Source organism: Thamnophis sirtalis, unplaced genomic scaffold (genome assembly GCF_051295495.1).
Source record: "Thamnophis sirtalis isolate CommonGarterSnake01/CBP01778 unplaced genomic scaffold, rThaSir2_p1.2 scaffold_3, whole genome shotgun sequence".
NCBI lineage: Eukaryota > Metazoa > Chordata > Lepidosauria > Squamata > Natricidae > Thamnophis > Thamnophis sirtalis.
In genome coordinates, this window is record NW_028261383.1 from 14,162,670 (window position 1) to 14,187,523 (window position 24,854).

Sequence of the window (24,854 nt, forward strand, 5' to 3'; positions counted from 1 at the left end):
TGTTAACCACTGAGCGAGGCCAGGGTGAAAGTTATATAATTAGAGTCACAACCCCCGGTATGCCCAAATATGGGAGAAAGTTCACTACTTCCATTCGGCTCGTCACAAGAGACCAGACAGACAGAAACCCAATATTTTTTACTGTTGCCTTGGGTTTCTGTATATATATATACAGAATTCTGTATGTATATATACAGAAACCCAAGGCAACAGTAAAAAATATTGGGTTTCTGTCTGTCTGGTCTCTTGTGACGAGCCGAATGACAGAATGGAAGTAGTGAACTTTCTCCCATATATATATATATGGCTTTTTCTTAAATTTCCCTTCATTTTATTTCCACAACCACCCTGCTGGGCATAAGGTTTCTTAATCGGGGAACACATTCTGAAAGTGGGGCGGCTCCGAGTTAAGCTAAAACGGAGATTGCATCCAGGTGACACTAATATGCCGGAGTAGGTTGGCAGTGCGCACTTTGTATTTTTATAAAAATAAACAAAAGACAAAAATAATATCAACAGCGGTAGATACATTGCTGAAGGGAAAGAAAAAAATGTAAGAACAGCTGCAATAAGAAAAAAAATATGTCACACATTATTCTACATATACTTGCAAAGGCAAAGTTATATAGTTCCGTAATTACATTCTATAGTGCAAAATTATTCAAGACAAAATATATTCCCGACATGTTTATGTAACTATTTTTTGCATTCTGTATAAGTGAGTCCCATATTTCATTGCACTTATCCATACAAACTATAGGCTGCATATATATCTATAGCAGGGCTCCCCAAACACGACAACTTTAAGACTTGTGGACTTCAATAGCTGGCTGGAGAATTCTGGGGGTTGAAGTCCACAAGTCTTAAAGTTGCCAAGTTTGAAGACTTCTGATCTATGGGCAGGCAGTCTGCTCATACAAGTCCAATTTTCCTTCCATTGAGTGAAAAAGGCCAGAGATTTATTTTTCCAACATATTTTAATGCTGAGACAGTCCTGAGCTTATTAGTCTTTGTGGCTCCAAAATCAGGTAGTCCTTTACTTACAATCATTTGTTTAGTGACCATTCCTAGTTACAACACCCGAAAAAGGGACTTCTGACCGTTTTTCATAATTACGACCGTTGCACCATCCCCGTGGTCACGTGATCAAAATTTGGATGCCTGGCAACTGGCTCATATCTACGACGGTTGCAGTGTCCCGGGGTCATGTGATCCCCGTTTGTGACCTTATGACCAGTAAAACCAACGGGGGAAGACAACCATACTACTAACTTAACTGCAGTGCTTCTCTTAATGATCGTGGCAAGAAAGATGGTTAAAATGAGGCAACATTCACTGAACTGCCTCGCTTAGCCACAGAAATTTTGGGCTCAACTGTGGCCGTAAGTCGAGGACTACCTGTACTAGAGTAGCTTGGCATTGTTCACATTTAATAACGAGTAATACTATCAACCAAAGAGGGTTGGAGAGCAGCCGGGAGGAAATGGGGCTGGACCAATGGGGTGGGATGTGGGTGGGGGGAGGGAGAATGAAGAAGCAATCAATAATAGTTTGGTATTTGGGGAGGTGAGGATAAACTAGAACAGTGGTCAACCACTGGTGGCCTTTAGAATTTTTTTTTGCATTTCTGCATTTTTTTATATTGCACTAAATCAGGGATCCTTAAACTACAGCCCCTGGGCTGGATATGGCCTGCCGAAGCAGTTACTCCCGCTCGCTGACAGGATGGGGTCCTTCAGGCACTTAGCTTGGCTGCCTGTTTAATAGCTCAAGTCCCTCCCTCCCTCCCTGGGAGTCCAGGCGCTTCAGTGAGCGGTTCACAAAACTTCAGCCGGGCTCCTCGAGAGACAGAGTTTGCAGGGAGCCGATCTAGCGCCCGGGCTGGCTGCAAGACAAACATTCATTCTTGGCCATATTTGAGATTCCTAGCTGCAATGGACAGCAACCCTAGGGCTGAGCCCGGGCACTTCTTTCCGCTAACAGGCGGCCAAGCTAAGTGCCTGAAGGACCCCATCCCGTTACTAATTCATATTAGTGGTCCACGGGATTTAAAATTATGAATTTAGTGGTCCCTGAGGTCCAAAAGGTTGGTGACCCCTGAACTAGAAGGTACATTTAAAGAGAAAAGACAGGAAAGAACCCAGCGTATTGCTAGGGTGCAGTGCAAAAGAGATCACATTTCCATTAGCAGGTATTTATTAAGATTCTTAGGAATCTTGTCAGTATCGGTGCCTTTCTTTGAAAGGTCTGCGTCTGAATTTTGGGGACTATGCCTGTAATATTTTTCCAATATTTCAGAAGTGCCCCTCCTGGCTCCACACAATTGGAAGCCCTGGAGGACGGACAATGGAGAAGCGGCAAGAAAGAGGCTCCAGAGGAACCCTGAAGTCAATATGACCCCTACGTCCTCTAAAACAGGGGTGGGGGACATTGGCTCTTTTATGAGGAGCCACGGTGGCGCAGTGGTTAGAGTGCAGTACTGCAGGCTACATCTGCGGACTGCCGGCTGCCTGCAGTTTGGCAGTTCAAATCTCACCAGTTGACTCAGCCTTGCATCCTGCCGTGGTGGGTAAAATGAGGACCGAGATTGTTGGGGGCAACAGGCTGACTCTATAAACCGCTTATAGGGGGCTGTAAAGCACTGTGGAATGGTATATAAGTCTAAGTGCTATTGCTACGAATTGTGGACTTCAATTCCCAGAATTCTTGAGCCAGCCAAGAAGTCATCATCGACATGACCACAACCGACCCAGTTTGTTAACCTCACAACCAACACAACCACACTGTGCTGAACTCAGCCTAGGTTTTGCTATTTGCTAAACCTCCAAGCAGTTAAAAAGCTTACAGTCAACCCAAATACATTTTTCAAGCATTTCATCAATTCAATTGCAGTCCGAATAGATCAGCCAGAGTGAACGTGGCCGACCCAGATGGGATCTTGCAAACCTCTTAAAATGTGGTCCCGGGGCTGCAGGAAGCTGCAAGCAGCCATAAACGCCATGGGGAGGGGGAATTCTGGGAGATGAAGTCCACACATCTTAAAATTCCAAGACGGAAAAACACTGTTCTAAAGGCAAGACTTGGAGGTAGCCAGACTGGATTTATATCCAAGCCCAGAAGCTTCTGCTAACTTTCCTTCCGTTGTCACGTCTTTGTCTTGTCTGAAACCTTAAGACTCACTTCACAGAGATTGCTAAGTTAAGCTTGAATTGTGCATTAACCAACTTGGCTGTTCATCTTAGTCTTTGCTGTACCAAGCAGCCCTTCATCTTAAACTATATATTTATTTCTTCTGAGGCAGCAGCTGCGTGAACACAGCCCCCTTGATTTGTTAGCCTTGTTTTGTTTACCACACTGTGTTGAACTCGGCGTAACTTTTGCTACTTGCTAAATATCCCAGCGGTTAAAAAGCTTAGAAACATCTGAATACATTTGCAAACATTTCGTCAATTCGATTGGACTCCAAATAGCTCCTCCATAGCCAGGAAGTCATCATCTTGACATGAACCAAGAGCCACGTGGGAACGTTTCCTGTGCTCCCATCTCACTTCAGACTGCGGAGAAAACACAGGACAAGCGAAGGTCAATTCAACGCTGGAAAGCACGTCAAAGTGACAGAGCTACAATGATTAAAAAAAAACATCTAGTTTTGTTCCTGAATGTGGACAACCCAGGAGGCCGAAGTCCATCTTGGTCAGTCAAAAGTCAAGCCGCTGTGACTTTAAGCTGGAGTGGGACTCTGACTAACTAGGATGGACCTTGGCTTCCTTCTCGGGATCAGTTGTCCCCCAGCTCAAAACTTACACAGGTTTCATTTAGGTGGTGAAATAAAATAAAATGCACCAATAAAGGAGAATATTTGCAGCTCAGGGTTAAAATAAGGAATCCTTGGTGTTCTCTGAGCTTGCTTGTGTTTTTGCAGACGTTTCATTACCTGACTAGGTAACGTCATCAGTGCCAGTAAGGAGTGTGGTGTGCTGACAGGTAGCTGAGAGAGCACCGAGAACCCTTTAAAAAAAAGTGTTTTGCCTTTATAAAGGGGAGGGAGGAAGAGGGAGGTTTTCAACTTATGGCCATAATTGAGACTGTCCATTGTCATGATGCTCGTAAAAACAGGTCACCCGTGTTGACCGACTCCTGATTTTACTTTTTGCGGCAGTCAAATTGTTCACTATGTGCTGGTTTGGCTGAAAACTGCAAGTAAATGCTGGTTTTCAACAAAAACATCGTAAAACGCGGTGACTGCAGGCAGCTGCAAACAGCCATAAATGCTATGGAGAGGTGAGGGAGGTGGGCAGCTGTCAGCATTTTTTTTTAAAAGTTTTTTTAATTGAATAAACATTAAAAACATTGAACATAGAGCAGCCTTTCTGGCTTTGTCATTTCCATACATATTTTAACACAACAAATACAATTTCTGCTTATCATGCATACCGTATTTTTCGGAATATAAGATGGACTGGAGTATAAAATGCACCAAGATTTTGAAGAGGCAATTTTTTTAAAAAAAATTGCACTCTGCAGACCTCGCGAAAACGGCCCCCTTTTTTTTTCCAAAAAAAAGGGGGGGGCATGAATAGCCTTTAGGAGGCTTATAGAGTGCTCTTGGGGAGTGGGGGCTCCCCCAAAACAAGCAAAAAATGACCCCATTTTTTGTCAAAAAAAAGGCATGCATAGCCTTTAGGAGGCTTATAGAGTGCTCTTGGTGGCTGGGGAGGGACAAAAATTGGCTTGTTTTTTGCTCATTTTTGCCCTCCCCAGCCCACAGGAACACTTCATAAGCCTCTTAAAGGCTCTGCATGGCCATTTTGCTCACAGGGGCGAGATTTCAGGAGGCAAAAAATGCTGTATTCAGTGCATAAGACGCACCCAGATTTTCACCCTCTTTTTTGAGGGAAAAAGGTGTGTCTTATATTCCAAAAAATACGGTAGCTACATTAATCTTATTAACACATCCCCTATCCTCTTTATATATATTATCTATCTATTATCCAGTTCCAGTTTTACAGTCCTCAAAATGTTGTTCCGACTCCTTTTCCTCATTTCCTACCATTGATACATTTTGTTCCAAAGTTCATAATATTCTGTCTCGTCTCTTATTTTTTTTATTTCTAGTGTCAATCTGTCCATTTCTGCACAGATCAAACATTTCTTTATTACCTCTTCTTCGGTGGGGACATCTCTCTTTTTCCAATTTTGTGCCTACGCCAATCTGGTTGCGGTTAACACATGCGGCATTAAATATGTCACTCCTTTACTGTATTTTTCTTTCATTATTCCTAATAGGAAAGTTCTGGTTTTAAATCTAGCCATCGGCATTTTGGAAGCAGATTGTTAAGTACCTCTGAGGAGGTCCACTGTACTTTCAGACGATTGCTCAGCAACTGGTCACAGGTTCATCTATAAAAGAAAAAAAAGATGAGGAGAAGGCAGAGGTGGCTGAAATCTTCTCGGAGAGCTTCAACCAAGCTAAGGAGATTGAGGAGCCTTCTTTGACTCTAAGGTCACCAGGAACCAAATTCTGTGATTCCGTGCCCCAAAATTGATTGAATTGCAATTCACAGGAGACCAGAAAAGGAACTGTGGCCAATATCATCCTCATCTGTTACTTCTCATCAGGCGGCCAAAAGGAGCCCTTCAAAATCCACAACTTCATTCCATCCCTAGTCTAAAAGGAAAGAACCGGAGCCAAATAGTCACTGCAGAGCAGCTGGTTGCAGGGGCTCCAATCTATAGCCAGCTTGGTCTAGTAGTGAAGGCTGGAAACCAGGAGACGGTGAGTTCTAGTCCTGCCTTAGGCACGGAAGCTTGCTGGGGCCAGTCCAATCTATCTCACGGGGTTGTTATTGTGGAGAAAATAGGAGGAGGAAGGTTTGTTGGAGATGTTACTTATAAAGATACTTATAAAAATTTAATAAACAAATACATCTACCTGAGGGGCTTCAAGCAGCCCATTTTATGTCCTTCTGAGAAAGTTTTGAGTCTGGACTGTCCCCCTACCCTACCTGACATCTTTGCTAGTGTTTGCTCTCAAGTCACAGCCTGACTTGATTCTCAGATGCAAAACATAGAAATCAAACGTTTGGTAATAATTCTACTCACGATGAGGTTCCCTCCTTGGCTCATCCTTTCCTTTCTTGAATTCTAGGTTGAATAAAGGGAGACAAGAAGAGGGAGAAAGCCCTTGTTAGGAGAAAACCACAAGGGAAGCCCATCAATGACAGGAAGGCATAAGCTTTCATGAGCTCACTTTGAACAGAATAGGACAACTCACTACGATCATCTTGCCACAATCAATTCATTTCATTTATTTTTTTTCATTAATGCGCTCTACATGGGGCTGCCCTTGAAGAGTGTTCGAAGACTTCAGTTAGTCCAGAACGCAGCCGTGCAAGCGATTGTGGGTGCACCCAGGTACACCCACATCACACCTATCCTCCGCGAGCTGCACTGGCTACCCATTAGTCTCCGGACCCGCTTCAAGGTGCTGGTCGTTACCTATAAAGCTCTACATGGCATCGGACCTGGGTACCTGAGAGACCGCCTCCTGCCGATTATCTCCCAGAGACCGATTAGATCTCACAGGTTAGGTCTCCTCCGGATCCCATCTGCCAGCCAATGCCGGCTGGCGACTCCCCGGGGGAGAGCCTTCTCTGTTGCAGCTCCAGCCCTCTGGAATGACCTCCCCGTGGTCATTACTACCCTTACTACCCTCCCGGCTTTCCGCAAAGCCACCAAGTCCTGACTGCTCCAGCAGGCCGGGGGGCTTGTGAAACATCCAGCCCCACGGAAATTGTGAATTTTGCGTCTTTTTTAAAGTGTTGTCTTTGTCTATTTATCCCCCTTCCCTTGTCTGTTGTGAGCCGCCCGGAGTCCTCCGGGAGTGGGCGGCATACAAGACAAATGAAATGAAATGACCAGTTTTTCATGAAAAAGGGTCAGTTCCCCCCCCCCCCCCGCAAAAAAAGGGCATGCATAGCCTTTAGGAGGCTTATAGAGTGCTCCTGGGGGCTGGGGGGGCAAAATCGAGCAGAAAACTCCCCATTTTTCACTGATTTCTGCCCTCCCCAGCCCCCAGGAACACTCTAAAGCCTCCTAAAGGTTATGCATGGCCATTTTGGTGAAGGGGGTGGGATTTCGGCAGGCCAAAAATACTGTATTCTGTGTGTTGTAGAAAAAACAGGACACGCAAGCCAGCTCTTCAGGGAAGGAATAGTTTATTTGTGCAGGTTTATTTGAGCAGCGTAGCTCGTATTTTGAGGAACTGACAATGTGTCTACCAAACAGATTTACAGCCAAGCCAGCAGATTGATTAAAATAGAGGCTTTGGTTCAGCAGATTTCACGTGCAGACTTCCTAAAAGCAAACCTTTGCAATTTCTATATATGAACAGTTAAAGCTTAATATCATGAAACCCTCGTTTGGTTCAGGCTTGAGGCCTACTTTGGTTCAGCCTGCCACCTCAAGTGTATAAGACACACCAAGATTTTCACCCTTTTTTTGAGGGAAAAGGGTGCGTCTTATACTCTGAAAAATACAGTACTTCAAATAATTTAAAAATTGTTTTAGTTTTTGTCATTCACCTTTCATTTTGTCCCTCCCATGGCACCCTTTCTTTAATGATTCTAATTCCTCCATTTCTTCGATTTTACTCTAATCTTGTCCTAAACTCTAAAGTTGGCCACAGCAATTTGTCCTGGACCCCATTTCAAAAGTTGCATATTCCAACAGCTGGTGCCTGAAAAGAGCTTCCCAAGGCCTGGGGGTAAATATAGGTGTTTAGGCAAAAGTTCTCCTCGCACATATGTGCTAGTCATTCCTGACTCTAGGGGGCGGTGCTCATCTCCGTTTCAAAGCCGCAGAACCAGTGCTGTCCGAAGAAATCTCCCTGGTCATGTGGCCGGCATGACTAAATGATGAAGGCGCACGGAAACTGTTACCTTCTCACCAAAGGCGGTTCCTATTTTTCTACCTGCATTTTTACGTGCTTTTGAACTGCTGGGTTGGCAGAAGCTGGGACACGTAAACGGGAGCTCACTCCATTACGCGGCGCTAGGGATTCGAACCGCCGAACTTCTGATTGACAAGCTCAGCATCTTAGCCACTGAATCCCATAGGTGTTTAATACCCTCCAAAGGGAAGACAGGTTTGGGAACTGAAATCTCGGGGGGTGGGGGGTGTTGAGGAGCAGCAACAGAGGTAGCACACTTCTTGGATCCAACTGAAAGTCAGTGCTAACGCACCAGGAACTAAAGCATGTCAATCTCACTCAACGCATGGAAACAGGCCTACTCAAATATCATCCAAGCATGAAGAAACCCAGGATATTTGCTTTGATACAAATGGAACCCTGGACTATCAATGATCAATGGATCCTTCCCCTGGATGGAAGGGAAATGGGGAAAGCAGCAGCAGCAGCAGCAACTGGGAGAGTAGGAACGTTTTCATTGAAGCCCTTCTCTCTGACCAAAGCCTTTGAAAGAGGCAGATCTGTGATGCCTCTTCCCAACTCAGAAGAAGAAAGGACTGTCCGAACCTCAGACTCAACTGGATTGAGGCTGGAGTTCCAGCAAGAGGCTGAGACCTCAGGTGCTCCCCAAGAGGGCTGGGAAAACAGGGAAGGGGGGAGGAGAAGAAAAAGAAAGAAGAAAAAGAGGAGGAAGGTGGAGGAGAAGAAGAGGAGGAAGGAAGTCAAAGGAGGAAGAAAGAGAAGGAGAGGAAGAGAAGAGGAGGAAGAGAAGAAAAGGAGAAAGAAGGAAGGAGAAAGAGGAGAGGAAGAAGAGGAAGAAGGAGGAGAAGGAAAAGGGGAGGAAGGAGGAAGAAGAGGAGGAGGAGGCCTTTTGGTCCAGTGGTTAAGGCACCAGAGTAGAAAGCAGAAGACCATACATGAGTTTAACTCCTGCCTTGGCCATGAAAGTCAGCTAGGTGGCTTTGGGTCAGTCACTTTCTCTCAGCCCAACCCACCTCACAGGGTTATTGTTATGGGGGGGAAATAGGAGGAAGGTGTGCTGGAGGAATGTTTACTGCCTTGAGTTATTTGTGAAAAGAATAAATGAATAAAGGAACAAATATACAAGCAGCAGGTAAGCAAACAAGTTAGCTAGCTCTCCAACAGAAGACGCAGGGGAGGAATCGCCCATCTTATTTCAATCACCCGGAAAAGGATACTTACTGAGATATAATAAGATCCCAGCAACTCCACATGCCACGAGGACACCCACAACACTGCCGATGATCAGCCACAGGTTGGACTTGGATCCTGGAACTGGATTGAGAAAAAGTGGAAATCACTCAACGGGTACCACAAATTATCTGCTTATTGGGCAAAAAGATCTCAAACAGTGAGAAAAATAAGAGATTTGCCAAGAAACATCAGAGGTCTTTACGTCATAGGAGAGATCAAAAATTTTATTCCACACATTCTACAGTCTATACCAGGGGTGTCAAACTCAATTTCATTGAAGGCCGCATCAAGGTTGAGTTTGACCTTGGGAGGGGGGGCGTGGCCAAGGTGGGTGTGGCCAACTTGACATCAGTCGTCTCAGGGGTGGCTGTGGTGGCCCAAGCACTCTGCCAGCGAAAACAGGCTCCCGAGCGCCGTTTTCAGCTGCGACGACCTCCTGCAACCCTCTTCCAGTGAAAATGAGCTCAGGAGGGCCACACGCAACCCTCCCAGGCTCTGTTTTCGCTGGTAGAGGCACCGCGGGCCGATCCTTCATTGTTTCCAGGGTGGCCCCCACAGGCCAGATCTAAGCACCCCGCAGGCTGGATCCGGCCCCTGGGCTACTTAAGTTTGACAACCCTGGTCTATACACTCGGAATGGCAACTTTCTGAAGGCTGAACAAGCCTTTCTACCATTGGACAGTTTGAGTTTGCAGAAGGGCAGCAAGCAAAATCTTTTAACGTACTTATTTTCATGTATTGAGAGGAATAAAATACAAAACAGAAAAATAAAATAAAAAACATCCAACCCTAACAATGAAAATGAAGAAATAAAATTTGGGTGTGCAAAAAAAGGGGGGGGAACTCCCCCTTCAAGTGTCGGGTAGATCTAACACTAGCTGTTGTCTGCATCAGAGAGAGGGGAGGGGGGAGGGGAGGGAGAGTTTTACAACAGTTCATTTAGTGACTGTTGAAAGTTACATCACTGAAAAAAGTAACTTATGACCATTTCTCACAGTTACAACCATTATAGCATTCCCCATGGTCATGTGATCAAAATTCAGATGCTTGGTAACTGTTTCATACTTATGACCTGGGAGGAGGGGGGGTTGTTTCATGTGATCCCCTTTTGCAACCTTCTGCCAAGCAAAGTCAATAAGGAAGCCAGGTTCACCCAATAACTATGTTACTAGTTTAACAATCGCAGTGATTCACTTCACTTAACAGCTGAGGCAAGGAAAGTCATAGAATGGGGAAAACCTCAGTTAACAAATTTTTCACATAGCAACTGACGTAACCGGCATGACTAAATGCCGAAGGCGCATGGAACACTGTTACCTTCCTACCAAAGGTGGTTCCTATTTTCTTCTACTTGCATTTTTACATGCTTTCGAACTGCTAGGTTGGCAGAAACTGGGACAAGTAACGGGAGCTCACTCCATTACGCTGTGCTAGGGATTCGAACCGCCAAACTGCCAACCTTTCTGATCGACAAGCTCAGCGTCTTAGCCACTGAGCCACCACATTCCACCTTTAGATGGCCCTGTTAACTGTGCTAAAGTGAAACTAACCCTTAGATGACCCCAACTGTTTTGGAGGGAAATGTAGAAGATTTATATTTGGGTGGGCTTTTTCTAGTTCTTTGATTGGTTAAGGCCCTGTGGGCCTAGCATATCAATCGCAGGCATTTGCCTGCAGTTCCTCAGTTCCATTTTTGAGCCAATAAATGCTGTTGTAGCTATGCTGGTCTGCTGAAGCCCACTACACAATAGACAATAGTATACACGATACATAATATAGACAATACACATAATAACTCCATGCCAGTTGCCTGGACTTTTCAATGAACATCCACAATCCATAAAACAATGGTAAAATAAAGTAATATCTGGACACAATTTCTTCCCCACAATCTTCCTGTCGGCAAAACAGCCCAGCCTTCCCCTCCCTGCAGCCTCTCACCCTTCAGCTCCAAGTCCAGAGGCTCCTGCAGGCCGTCGTGCTCCACGTGGCACCGATAGCGGCTCCTCTCTTTGGGGTCGATCTGGATGCTCATCCAGTAGTGGTAGGTCCCATCCGCAGTGGGGGCCACAGACCCATGGAAGGTCTCTTCCAGCCATACCTCCCCGTCCCTCCTCCAGGAGGCATCGATGTCCCTGGGGTAGAAGCCATAACCTTCACAGATGTGGGTTTCCATCCCATCCTCCACTTCCGTCCTGCTGCTCATCGTCACCACAGGAGGCTCTGGGGGGGGGGGGAAGGGGGTTATGATCAAAACTGAGCTTCCCCAGAAATCATCATGACTTGTGCATCATGAGCCACAGTGGTGCAGTGGTTAGAGAGCAGTACTACAGGCTACGTCTGCTGACTGCCGGCTGACTGCAATTTGACAGTTCAAATCCCGCCAGGCTCTAAGTTGGCTCAGCCTTCCATCCTTCCAAGGTGGGTAAGGATCCAGATTGTGGGGGGCAATAGGCTGACTCTGAAAACCGCTCAGAGGGGGCTGTAAAGCACAGTAAAGTGGAATATAAGTCTAAGCGCTGTTGCTATCACACATGCAACCAGAACTAGAAGTCACCAAATAGACCCGTTGCTTTGAAGAGTTTCTTTCAGCCAGAAAAGCAAACGACATGCGATCTCAATGCTCTGAGATCGCAGTCGACACTTTTGTCTCTGGGTAGAGCATATTTGGGCATACCAGGTGCTTTGACAAAAGAAAAAACACTTAATCATTCCCCTGGCTCAGCTGATAAAAGAGGAGAGCTTGTGGCTGAGGTTAATACAACTGCCGAATATGTAAAAACAACCCAAGTTTGAATCCCAGCAAGGGTATGGCTAGCTGATGAGAGCTAAATAGCTTGAAATAATACAATACAATAGCAGAGTTGGAAGGGGCCTTGGAGGTCTTCTAGTCCAACCCCCTGCCTAGGCAGGAAATCCTATACCATTTCAGGCAAATGGCTATCCAACATCTTTTTAAAGACTTCCAGTGTTGGGGCATTCACAACTTCTGGAGGCAAGTTGTTCCACTGATTAATTGTTCTGTCAGGAAATTTTTCCTCAGTTCTAAGTTGCTTCTCTCCTTGATTAGTTTCCACCCATTGCTTCTTGTTCTACCCTCAGGTGCCTTGGGGAATAGTTTGACTTCCTCTTCTTTGCGGCAACCCCTGAGATATTGGAACACTGCTATCATGTATCCCCAGTCCTTCTTTCTATTAAACTAGACATACCCAGTTCCTGCAACCATTCTTCATATGTTTTAGTCTCCAGTCCCCTAATTATCTTTGTTGTTCTTCTCTGCACTCTTTCTAGAGTCTCCACATCTTTTTTACATCATGGTGACCATAACTGAATGCAGTATTCTAAGTGTGGCCTTACCAAGTGGTATTAACACTTCACATGATTCTTGATTCTATCCCTCTGTTTATGCAGCCTAGAACTGTGTTGGCTTTTTTGGCAGTTGCTGCACACTGCTGGCTCATATTTAAATGGTTGTCCACTAGGACTCCAAGATCCCTTTCACAGTTACTACTATTGAGCAAGGTACCACCTATACTGTACCTGTGCATTTCGTTTTTCTTGCCTAAATGTAGAACCTGACTCTTTTCACCATTGAATTTCATTTTATTAGATAGTGCCCAATGTTCAAGTTTGTCCAGATCTTTCTGTATCTTAAGCCTGTCTTCTGGAGTGTTGGCTATTTCTGCCATCTTGGTGTCATCTGCAAATTTGATGAGTTTCCCATTTATTCCCTCATCCAAATCATTGATGAAGATAAGGAAGAGTACTGGGCCCAAAACAGAACCTTGGTGTACTCCACTGCATACTAGATAATAGATCTATACTAGTCTCCCTTCATTTATTTATCAGCAAAAATGCAATACAAAATAGTTTGTCTACCTGGAAAGCTCCTGGAGTGGGACTGAAAGGCAAAAAGGAAGCAGTATGCTTCCCTTTTGTGTGTGTGTGTGTGTATACACGCATACATACACACACACTAGGCAAAACCAGGCAATCAATCAATCTTCAACTATAACATGGAAGCATACACAGAGAACTGTGAGCCAAGGTGGCGCAGTGGTTAAATGCAGCACTGCAGGCTACTGCTAGATCAGCAGGTCAGCAGTTCAAATCTCACCGGCTCAGGGTTGACTCAGCCTTCCATCCTTCCGAGGTGGGTAAAATGAGGACCCAGATTGTTGGGGGCAATATGCTGACTCTCTGTAAACCGCTTAGAGAAGCCTGAAAGGCCTATGAAGCGGTATATAAGTCTACTGCTATTGCTATTGCTATTGCTATAACTACAATGGAGAGAGAGAGCCGTCCTCACATAGACCTCCCTTATATAGACAGCTTCTTAAAGTGGCAGTAATCTTGCTCACTCATTCTCATTTCATCATCTCACCTTACAGCAGTTGGTCAGCTATTAAATCATCATTAATGTAACACTATGTGTGGAGTAGCAGATGCAGCTCCCACACACTTTTCTCCCTGGCCTTTTCTCCGTACCTTTCCTCAACTTCAATCCGTAGCGGTCGTTCTTCTGCAGCCACTCCATGCAGGTGCTCTCCATGTAGGCCGTGAAGCGCTGCTTGATGGCGGTTTCGCGCTCCCATTTCCGCTTGATTTCCTGGGCTTCCATGTCGGCTGCGATCCAGGTGGAGGTGTCCATGTTGTAGTAAAGGAAATCCCGTCCGTCGTAGCCGTACTGCCAGTGTCCGCTCCTTTTCCCGTCTTCCTCTACCTTACAGAAGATAATCATCTGGACGATGTGATACCCTGAAAGAAGCAGCCCCAGAGTTAAGGAGGAAAAGCTCTCTCTCGGGAGATTGGAGAAAGCCGCTCCCTGTGGGAGGCTCCAGATTCTGTGAATGCCGAGACAAGAAAGCACAGAAGACCAGGATTACAGGAAGAGATCTTGGAGACCAGCCAAGGTCAAGTCAGAATTTGGGATCTGTAAGACAAGATCTCAGCCTCACTATGAAGGGACTCACAATAAACGAGGCTGGGAAATTCCTCGGGCAGAGTCCAAGATTCAAAACAAGCTTGGAGAACAAACCATTGCCAACCTCTAAAAACCGAGCTACAAATATTTTCTATATTATTTTAGAGTCCAAGATTCCTTAATTAAGAGAGGTGTCAGAGTTCCAGTTAACATAGCCAACGGAATCAAAACTCCGAGGCAGAAGCATAGATTTATTAAACAGGGCATAGTGGCACAACTGGGGAAAACCCGACTCTGAAGGACCAGAGTTTCCCCTTAGTTCACACGCCCATCACATGGTCCAACCAGGTCGCAGCCACCATCCTGGCTGGCTTTGGTCCACGCCTCTCCAACACCTGTCAGAGTGCCCTTGGCTCCCCTGGGAAAGAATTTTGTTTTGGCTACATATCCCCCCCCCCCCCAGCTATCTCTATCTCCCCCCTCACGTTCCCACAGCTCCATCTGGCCTTGCTGTGGCAGCCCTGAAGATGCCCCCTAAATGGCTCCAACTTTAAAAAATGGCTTCAGGACTGATAATAGGATTACCTGGAGGCCCAAATTTCCTGGGACTGGAGCAAAGTTGCCTTTCCTGAGATCACTTTTAAATAATTCAAATCCTACCCCCTGCTCCCCAATTTTTCCAGTTTCTTACAGCCACATAAGGTAGGTGAAATGGGGAGGGAGGAGGCAAGGAACAACATCCAGGAAGGGGGCAGGGGAGAAAGGAAGGAGGGAAGGAAGGAAGGAAAGAAGAAAGGAAGGAAGGAAGGAAGGAAGGAAGGAAAGAAAGAAGAAAGGAAGGAAAGAAGGAAGGAAGGAAGGAAGGAAGGAAGGAAGGAAGGAAGGAAGGAAGGAAGGAAGGAAGGGCTTCGGCAATCAGCTTATTGTGATCAATCGATCCAATTCATGAGGAAGGCTGGAAGATCCGTAAAAAAAAATGGACCGTTCCCCTCCATCGCCTTCCATTGGCAGGATAGCATCCACTTCCCTCTCCCTGCTCACTCACCTCCACTTTGGTTGTAGCGTCTCTGGAGCATCTGCACATTCTCCTGAAAGTCTCCCTGGTCTTTTTTCAAAACATTGGTGCACCTGTTGTAGTATTTGGGTTCTTCCTTCTCCAGCGTATTTATCCAGTCTGCCCCAGGATGCAACCTCTGAGTGTGGCTTTCGTAGTGAGCGATGAGCTGATCATCCACGTAGCCCTCGGCAGAGAAGAGCGGCAGTCCCGGATAATCCTCGGTCGCAGAAGAGTAGCTCACACGGATGCGGCGGGGGGAGGAGCCTGGGAGAAACAAGAGCAGTGCGGAATTAGGGGGACTTGCAAACTGAGATAAGGGACTGTCAGAGCTGCCATCAGATGCTTGAACATTTTTTTCGGCTGTCAGCCTGCCTGTTCTGACCCAGGCTTCCTTAGAAAGCAAGAAGCAAAGTCTTGGTCCCGACAAAACCTCTTTTATTTACACGCCTGTGAATTCCTTTCATTCACAGTCAGCAAGGCTTAGTAAACAGTCTTTCAAAGGAATGTTTATCCACTTGCACCGTATCTCATTTGGAGCATGGTAACTAGTTTCCAAACACAGGGCAAAGCAAAACTTGGTACAGAGTCTCCTATAGTCACAAACAGAACTTTCCATTCTTGGACCGACCGAATGAACAAATTGTTTCCTGCAAAAGCCCCCTCCCCGTTCACTCCTCTTGTTTCCTACAGGAGGGGCCAATCACCTCCAAGCTGTGGCTTAACTCTTAAGTCGACCCTCCTTTCTTAATTGTTCTTGTTGTCTGGCAGCTCTGCGCATGTGCACATTGGGAACAAGCTCCAGCTGTTCTTTGGCCTCACTGCTGTCTAACTCCCCCTCTGCCTCCGACGCCGAATGTAGGAATGAGAGGAAAGGTTACGCAAAGACATGAGCAGCAAACTGCCATGGTCTCAGTAGCCGTTTATCTCTTAACCTATGATCTATGTGAATGCCGCAACACTGCAAGTCTTTAAGAAGTTGTTAGATAGCCATTGTTCTGAAACGGTATAGGGTTTCCTGCCTAGGCAGGGGGCTGGACTAGAAGACCTCCAAGGTCCCTTCCAAGTCTGCTATTGTATTGTAGACAGGCTGTATCAGGGAGTTATGTGAGATTCAACCTTGGCTGGGATGGCCTTCTGGATTCACAAGGGAAAAAGGAAGGAATAAACCAAAAACAATACTGTTGCCTTCTGTGCTCTGTTCTGCTTGATGAAACTGTATAAAAAGGCCAAATAAACTCTGTGTAAGGCAGACAGACATTTTGGCGTGGCACGACAAAACCGCGCTCAACTAAAGCGCGCCCGATTAAACCGCGTCGCTGATGTCATCAACAGGGCGACAACAGCCAGCGCGGAGAAAGAAGGGCGCTTTAAATAGCGCTTTGAAAGCAAGCCGATTCAAGTTAAGGTAAGGGTTAGGTTTAGGGTTAGGTTTAGGGTTAGGTTAAGGGGTTAGGGTTAGGTTAAGGGTTAGGTTTAGGATTAGGTTTAGGGGGTTAGGTTTAGGGGTTAATTTTAGGTTTAGCGTTTACAGTGTGCTTTTTTCTCTGCGCTGTTGTCGCGCTGTGATGACATCAGCTACGCAGTTTCGTCGAGCGCCCTTTAGTCGAACGCGGTTTTGTGGTGGAACCACATTTTGGACACAGCCTGCCGTGATGGATTTCTGAAAGCTACAGCCGAACCCTCGTCTGAGCTTTCCTCAACCCCGAGGACTGGCCAATATTCCTCCCCAACCTCCTCACTGTCCGACTCTGCTGCCAGCTGTGCTAGCTGCTGGCACAGCTTTGAACTGGAGGAAGGGAACTGGGAAGAAATGGGCCTCTTGAGACACTCAAGAATCTTCAAGGTCGTTACCTTGGCAGAAGAATGCAAAACTGTTCCAAAAAAACAATTTACTCAAACAGAATTGGGCAAGCAGGGGTGGAGAAGAAGTGGCTGAGGAAAATTAACCAGGAAATGTTGGCATGCGATCTTCAGTTCTTAAAAGCACTTTTTGTTTTATGCTTTTTCCCCTTCACCATATATGCATTTTTATTTGGGATTTTTATAATCGCGATTTTAAAAGCAATAAAAGAGTTTAACGAGTGAAACTAGGCAATAGGTGAGCATGGCTTGCTTAGCTCTGTTCCTTTACATTATTTAGAAAAGGCTGCAAAAAGACATTCCCCCTTGCATGGACAAACTTCCCATAATAGCAATCTCCCTTCTTGTCCACTCTTTTCTTTAAAAAAATATTTTAAAACACATCTGAAGAATTGAATAAATGATTACACAACAGTTAAGAATAAGAGACATCGCGATTGGAAATAAACCGTTGGGAAAATCAAACAGGGCATTTTCAATGGCCTTAAATTTCACCATTAATTATTAAGGGGTCCTTTGTGCACTGTGAACTCCCTTGTTTTCTTGCAGATGTTTCATTACCCAACTAAGTAACGTCATCAGTGCTGGTGAGGAGTGAGATTTGCTCTATTTATATTCATACTATATAGCAGCTCAGGGTTGACATGAGGGGTCTTTGGTGCTCTCTGAGCTTTCTCGTTTTCTTGCAGACGTTTCATGAGGTTTTAGAGGTTTAGAGGTTTTATTCGACTTCTATGCCGCCCTATTCCCGAGGGACTCAGAGCGGCTAACAAAACCAAGGGAAGGGGAGCGGGAACAATACAAAAGGGAAGGCAACAGAACAAACAACAATACAAAACAATTTAAAAGGTCTCAACACGCACACCAATTCGAGTAGGGGATGGAACTCAGCAATCCCAGGCCTGCTGGAACAGCCAGGTCTTAACGGCTTTACGGAAAGCCTGGAGGGTGGCGAGGGTCCGAATCTCCACGGGGAAATCGTTCCAAAGGGCCGGAGCAGCCACAGAGAAGGCCCTCCTCTGGGTGGTTGCCAGCCGGCATTGGCCGGCAGATGGAATTCGGAGGAGGCCTAATCTGTGGGATCTATTGGGTCTATTGGAGGTAATCGGCAGGAGGCAATCTCTCAAGGACCCAGGTCCAATACCATGTAGGGCTTTATAAGTGACGACTAGCACCTTGAAGCGTATCTGAAGACCAATAGGCAACCAGTGCAGCTCGCGGAGGATAGGTGTAACGTTGGTGTAACGAGGCGCACCCACGATCGCTCTCGGGGCTGCATTCTGGACTGGCTAAAGTCTCTGAACACTCTTCAAGGGCTGCCCCATGTGGAGCGCATTGCAGTAGTCCAGTCTTGAGGTCACAAGGGCGTGAGTGACTGTTGTGAGAGCCTCCCGGTTCAGGTAGGGACGCAATTGGTGCACCAGGCGAACCTGGGCAAATGCCCCCCTGGTCACAGCTGACAAATGGTGATCTAAAGTCAGCTGTGGATCCAGGAGGACTCCCAAATTGCGAAACCTGTCTGAGGGGCGTATAATTTCACCCCCCAGCCTGAGAGTTGGAGAACATGGCCAATTTTTGGGAGGAAAAAACACAAGCCACTTGGTCTTGTCAGGATTGAGAGCAAGACGATGTAACATCGGGAGCCAGACGAGGTAACATCCTCAGTGCTAGGATTCGGATATCAGTGCTAGCACTAACACTGATGATGTTAGTAGTCTGGGTCATGAAACGTCCACATGAAAAGGACCCTCATTTCAACCCTGAGCTACCTGTAATTCTCCTTTATTGGTACAATTAATTATTTCAGGAATTCAGTCATCCCATCCAAGCAAACAGTGGACACTTCATCACTGGAGGTTTCAGAGCAGAGACTGGACAGCCACTTGTCTGAAATGGTCGAGGGTCTCCTGCTTGAGCAGGGGGTTGGACTAGAAGACCTCCACGGTCCTGTACTCTTCTAGTCTACATTCTACACACTCCTACTTTCCTATTCCTCTACTCTACACTCTACTCTCCTACTCTCTATTCTCCTACTCCTCTCTTTACTCTTTATCTACACTCTGCTCTCTCCTATTCATTTACTCTACTCTCTACCTGCTATTCTCTCTCTTCTCCTCCTCTACTCTCATACTCCTTTTCTTTACTCTCTATTCTCCTACTCCTCTACTCTACACTCTATTCTCCTTCTCTATTCTCCTCCTCCTCTCTTTACTCTTTATCTACACTCTGCTCTCTCCTACTCATTTACTCTACTCTCTACCTGCTATTCTCTCTCTTCTCCTCCTCTACTCTCATACTCCTTTTCTTTACTCTCTCTTCTCCTCCTCCTCTCTTTACTCTTTATTATCTACACTCTGCTCTGTCCTACTCCTTTACTCTACTCTCTACCTGCTACTCTCTCTCTTCTCCTCCTCTACTCTCATACTCCTCTTCTTTACTCTCTACTCTATTCTCCCGTGGCACGACAAAACCGCGGTCCACTAAAGCGCCTGATTAAAGCGCGTTCCTGACATCAGCAGCAGCGCGACAAATACGACCACGGAGAAAAAAGGGTGCTTTAAAAAGCGCTTTTAAAGCAAGCCGATTCACGTTAAGGTAAGGGTTACGTTTAGGGTTAGGTTAAGGGTTAGGTTAAGCGTTAGGGTTAGGTTTAGCATTAGGTTAAGGGTTAGGTTTAGGGTTAGGTTTCGGGGGGGGTTAGGTTTAGGTTTACGCGTTAATTTTAGCTTTACCGCTCACAGCGTGCTTTGTTCGTCGCGCTGTGATGATGTCAGGTACGTGGTTTCGTCGAGCGTGCTTTAGTCGAGCGCGGTTTTGTGGTGGAAACCTATTCTCCTACTCTCCTACTCTATACTCTATTCTTCTTCTCTCTATTCTCCTACTCCTCTACTCTATACTCTATTCTTCTCTCTATTCTCCTACTCCTCTCTTTACTCTTTATTATCTACACTCTGCTTTCTCCTACTCCTTTACTCTACTCTCTACCTGCTACTCTCTTTTCTCCTCCTCTACTCTCATACTCCTCTTCTTTACTCTCTATTCTACTCTCCTACTCCTCTACTGTCTTACTCTCTACTCTACTCTCTATTCTCCTATTCCTTTACTCTCTACATTCTACTCTCTACTCCTCTACTCCAGTCTCGTGTTCAGGGATTTCTTGGGGGGGGGGGTGGAGGGCAAAAAAAGGCAAGAACGGGGATCCGATCGCAGGTTGCGCTCCCCCTCCCCACGCATCCTGGCGACCTTGTGATTCACCTACCCACCCTCTCCCGACCCGAGTTTCAGCTAGTGGCGCCCCTCCAACTACGCCACGGTACTCACCGCGGCTGCCCGCCAGAAGGCAGGAAGCGCCGAACCCCAGAAGCCAGAGGAGTCCCCAACGGGGCTGCATCGCCTCGACGGTCCCGCCGCGCAGCTGCTTGCAACGAAACGCTCCCCACTGCGCATGCGCTCCTGGTTAGGATCAGGGATTCCCCCGGCCACAACGCTGGAAAATCCCTCCGAGTTGTGAATTATTAACGAGTCAACGCTTGGAACGCTGGGAGTGCGTGTCGAGCGTGTCGCAATAACGAGGGGGCGGAGCTACGGGGGAGGCGTGGTTAATGCTGCCAGAGGTGTGGCATGCAGGAGTCCGGAAGGGGAAACACAGCTACTAATGTGGTTTAACATCAAACTTCCTTTTATGGTTTAGCGTTGGGCTAAGTTGAGACTCGTTGTATTTTGCGGGCGGAAAAGAGGGGATAAATTTAGTAACCAAGGGAAGATATTCCACAAAGGCGGTAATATTTGCAGCTCAGGGCTACAGGAGCCCCTCCTTTCAAGTTAAGCTTTTGTCTGAAGGCTGTCAGTGGCTACAACTTGAAAACAAGATAACCTTTATAGTCACTTTTTTTCTGTGAACACACTGGCAGACATTACAAAAAATGAAAGTCTGATGCCCACTTTCAAAATAAATATGTACCCATATGCATATGCTATACATACGTATGTATCATATAGATAATCTATTCCAACCCCCTTCAAGCAGGAGACCCTACACTATTTCTGACAAATGGCATCCCAATCTCTTCTTCCAGATGCCCTTTTAAGATCTCCTCCCCCACTTGAAGTTGACAGAGCGCCAGTCCCCCCTCAAGGCCTCCAGGAGTGTCACAAAGTCACACATGCATTTGCAGCCTGTTTTCAGTGGTTTCGTAAAAGCCTTGTGCAACTTCAGCAGCTTGTTGGCTCAAGGAAGGAGAAAGTAATTCAGCATCTCAAGTCCCATCGCATTCCCATTGTTCTTTATTTACGTTGCCTCCAAAGTGAAAATTCGGAAAAAAGAAAAACGTAATCTTAAAATCAACCACGTCCCTTGTGACTCAGAGAGGGTCTTTGCAAGGTGGAAGGAAAAGGGAAGCACTTGGTACCTTCTTAGCTGAAAAGATACACGTGGGGTGGGAGATCATCTTCCCTTCTTGGCTAGGAAAGCAATGCCAGTTCTTTTTTTTTTAATCACCTCCCAAGGAATAATGTGTATTTTTTCAAAAAAAAATTGAATAAAAATAGTAACATTACAGCCTCAACCTTTGCCTTTTGCAAACTTAATAAGTGTTAGCCATTTCTATAACAACTTTTTCTAATCAACAAAATCCAAAGTGAAGGTATCATGTTTTTCTATCTCGAGAACAAAGTCCAGAAGTGGTTTCCAACTAGAAACAAAACTGGATGTATTCTTGTCTTTGATTAAAGCACTTAATCTGGCCATTCTCGCTGCTGTTGATGTGGAAAAAAATGAAGTTATCTCTGTTTTTAAAAAGTTATCATTGTTAAAAGAGAGCTATTTTTTCAAGTTCTTTGCCTATTACTTCTAAAAAAAACCTCTCTGACTTAATTTTTATATTCCTTTTGAGAATCTTGTGTATAAAACCATGAATGTTTCTCACTCCAATATTTTAAATTTCTGTGCAATTTTTAACAAATCATTTTATTATTAATCAACAGGAAGGAAAGATTTGATGTGATCAGCAATGCAGCCCCATTGCTAGTTCCCCAGTTCCTTGAGATCTCCAAGCCTATTCACATAACCATTCTTTTAAAGGACTTCTGAAGAATATCAAGGATGGTGATTACAGCAGCAAAGGCCCATCTCCTGGATCCCACTACTTGTGACTCCTTAACTACCAAGATCCACAACATGCCTCTTCTGCTAGAGCTGGTGGGGTGGACGGATGTGATTGGAAGAGGAGGGTCTCATTCCACGAAGGGCTTCAAAGGTCAAAAACAGGGGCCTGAATTTGACCCAGAAGCAAACTGGCAATCAATGCATCTTGTGGAGCAGAGATTTAAGGGGTGTCGTTCTTGGGGTGCATAATAACTGCCCACATCACCAATTTTGTCCTAGCTGAAACCTTCCAGATGCTCTTCTAGGGCAGCCCCATGTAGAGTGCACTAGAGTAGTCCACCCGGGATGGTTATATACATTTGACTAATATATCAATGAACTCTGGGCCTCCCTAAGGAAGGAGTCTGGAGAGGCAGGGGGTGCATATCTGGGTCAACCAGGGTCCTCCCCAGATGAGGCATGTGGGGGAGGGCTGTGCCTGGAGAAAGAGGCCCCAGAATGATTGGGCAGGGCAGCTCCCTCCCCTTCCTCTGATTTCCACAGGGAAAGGCTGTCCTGAGCGGCTTCAGTCCGTCTCCTGTTTGGCTCCTTTCCAAAATCCTGGCTCAGGAACCAGCCTCTCATTTGCCAGGGATTCTCCTGACCCACAAAGGCCAGATTCACACGGTGGATGTAACTGAGCCAGTCCTTAAACAAACCAGACTCTTGAAAACAGACAAAGATTTCGCCTGCTGTGAATCCAGAAAGAAAAGAGAGGATCTGAAAGTGAGGCTCATCCTGCAGATGGGCAGTTTCCAGAGACTCAAAAGCAGCTGGAAGGTCCCCCTAATGGCCTCAGCCTTCTTCATCTGTATAAGTGCAAATCCATGGGAGGAAGGCAGGAGATCCTTCTTTTTCCCTCCACCCCAGGACCAGCTAATTTCAGTTCCACCACAAAACCATGGTAGACTAAAGCGCGTGTGACTAAAGCGCAGTGACAAAACTGCACCGTCAAAACCGCGCGACAACAGCGCGCCGACAGAAGCGCGCTGTAACATAACCCTAAATCTAACCCTAAACCTAACGCTAAACCTACCCTAAACCTACCCTAAACCTAACCCTAAACCTTACCTTAAGTTAAATCGCGCTTCTGTCAGTGCGCTGTTGTCGGTGCGCTGTTGTCGGCGCACTTTTGACGTTCACGGTTATGTCGTGCCACGCTAATTTCTACTCTGTACATGCTCAGAGGAAGCCTTCTGACTTCAGAAGAGAGCAGAAGGTGGTTCAAGCCTTCAAGAAATCATTGCATCTTACTCATACTTGGCACATCATGGGAAGTGTAAAAGCAGGAGCATCAATTCATTATTGGCTACATTTGGCCACCGTAATAACAAGGATTATAACCGGAAGAGAGAGTTATTATTTTAGTCCCAGGATTCCCCAGAAGAACCGCCAAAGGAGAGAGCAGCCATCTTTGGGTTTTTTTTTAGGTAAACTGAAGAGTTTGAACCTTCCTAAAGATTCATGTCTTCACCAGAGAATTGTAGGAAGTTATCACCCAGCCCTCTCCTAGAAAAATGAAATATCCTAGGAAATGTTGAAAAGGCAGACTATTTCTCTGAATGTGAAAAGGAAGACACATGTTTTAAAAGACAGAATAGGTCCCTGTAGCTTCCTGCCCATTCCTACCTTGTCAATGGGCCATTAAGAAGGCCAAGCTAGTCTACTTTACATAATAAAGAGTTCTCCCCTTCAGCTCCAGGGGGATGGGATTCAGGCATGATAATATTGGCCCTTTACCCAACTCCCCACATGGCATCTGAGAACCCAACCAAACCTGGATTCAAAACGCAGCCTAGAGAGTTGCCCCTGCATGGCTTCATGGGAGTCTGACAACCAATCAGAACACAAGCTCAAGATCAAAGGCCAGAGGGCGTAAAACCAGGGACTCAGCTTCCCTTCTCTTTTCCACCAACATTGAAGCATGTGATCACCTTTTCTGTTCAGGACTCACGCCACGTGGTCCTGTCCGCAATTAAAACCATCTTTCCAAGCAGCCTCCATGTCTCCAGTGTCTTTTTTCCCCACTTGGAGCCGAACCCAGAAGGACATTTCTTTCATCAGAATAAAAGGAGATAATAAGGCATTTTATGTACTGCATTTAATACCTCTGACTTTCTCCCCTAGAAAGACGGGTCTTCACTTTGAAAATGCAACAAAAGCTTTTCATCCCGATTCCAGAGCGAAGATAACTTGGGGTTCTTCACCTGGAACATAGATTCATCAGGCTGGAAGGGATCTTGGAGGTTTTCTAGTCCAGCCCTCAGCTCAGAGCAGGAGAGCTTGCTCCATCCCAGTCAAAATGCCTGTCTTTTCCATTTTGGAAAACCTCCAGTGACCCACAACCGTGACCCGACAAATGCGCGCACGACAAAAGCGTGCCAACAAAACCGCGATGCAAAAACCGTGATGTCATCAACGCGCCGACAACAGCGTGATTTAAGTTAAGGTAAGGGTTAGGGTTAGGTTTCGAGTGCGCTTCTGTCGGCGCGCTGTTGTCGGCGCGCTTCAGCGCTCATTCGTCGGCGCGGTTTAGAACTCGCGGTTTTGTCACCGCGGTTTTGTCGGGCGCCCTTTTGTCGGTGAACCACCCACAACTCCAGGAGGCCAACTATTTCCCCGAGTAATTATTCTCAATATCAGAAAAGTTCTCCTAAAATTGGATCTCTCTTTAAGCAGCTCCAAG

The 24,854-nt window shown here is 46.0% G+C and overlaps 1 protein-coding gene across 1 annotated transcript; it reads right to left on the reverse strand.

Annotated features, from left to right (window-relative positions):
• Positions 1–507: 507 nt before the first annotated feature.
• LOC106550851 (major histocompatibility complex class I-related protein 1) lies at positions 508–20,548 on the reverse strand. The gene is made up of 8 exons (XM_087711315.1): positions 20,347–20,548; positions 15,154–15,429; positions 13,673–13,942; positions 11,126–11,407; positions 9,173–9,265; positions 6,103–6,144; positions 5,343–5,400; positions 508–3,554 (listed from the first exon to the last, which is right to left on the reverse strand). The coding sequence occupies exons 1-7, from the start codon at positions 20,414–20,416 to the stop codon at positions 5,378–5,380; spliced, it is 1,056 nt and encodes a 351-aa protein (XP_087567441.1). The 5' UTR covers positions 20,417–20,548; the 3' UTR covers positions 508–3,554; positions 5,343–5,377.
• Positions 20,549–24,854: the final 4,306 nt, after the last annotated feature.

Bases quoted from the DNA above. Each gene is read 5' to 3' on its own strand.
- LOC106550851 (XM_087711315.1), bottom strand. From the start codon at position 20,416: ATGCAGCCCCGTTGGGGACTCCTCTGGCTTCTGGGGTTCGGCGCTTCC. The intron at 9,266-11,125 runs GTGAGAGGCTGC...TTCTCAATCCAG, and splicing joins TCTGGACTTGGAGCTGAAGG to TTCCAGGATCCAAGTCCAAC. The intron at 6,145-9,172 runs GTAAGTATCCTT...TATTCAACCTAG, and splicing joins TGGGATCTTATTATATCTCA to AATTCAAGAAAGGAAAGGAT.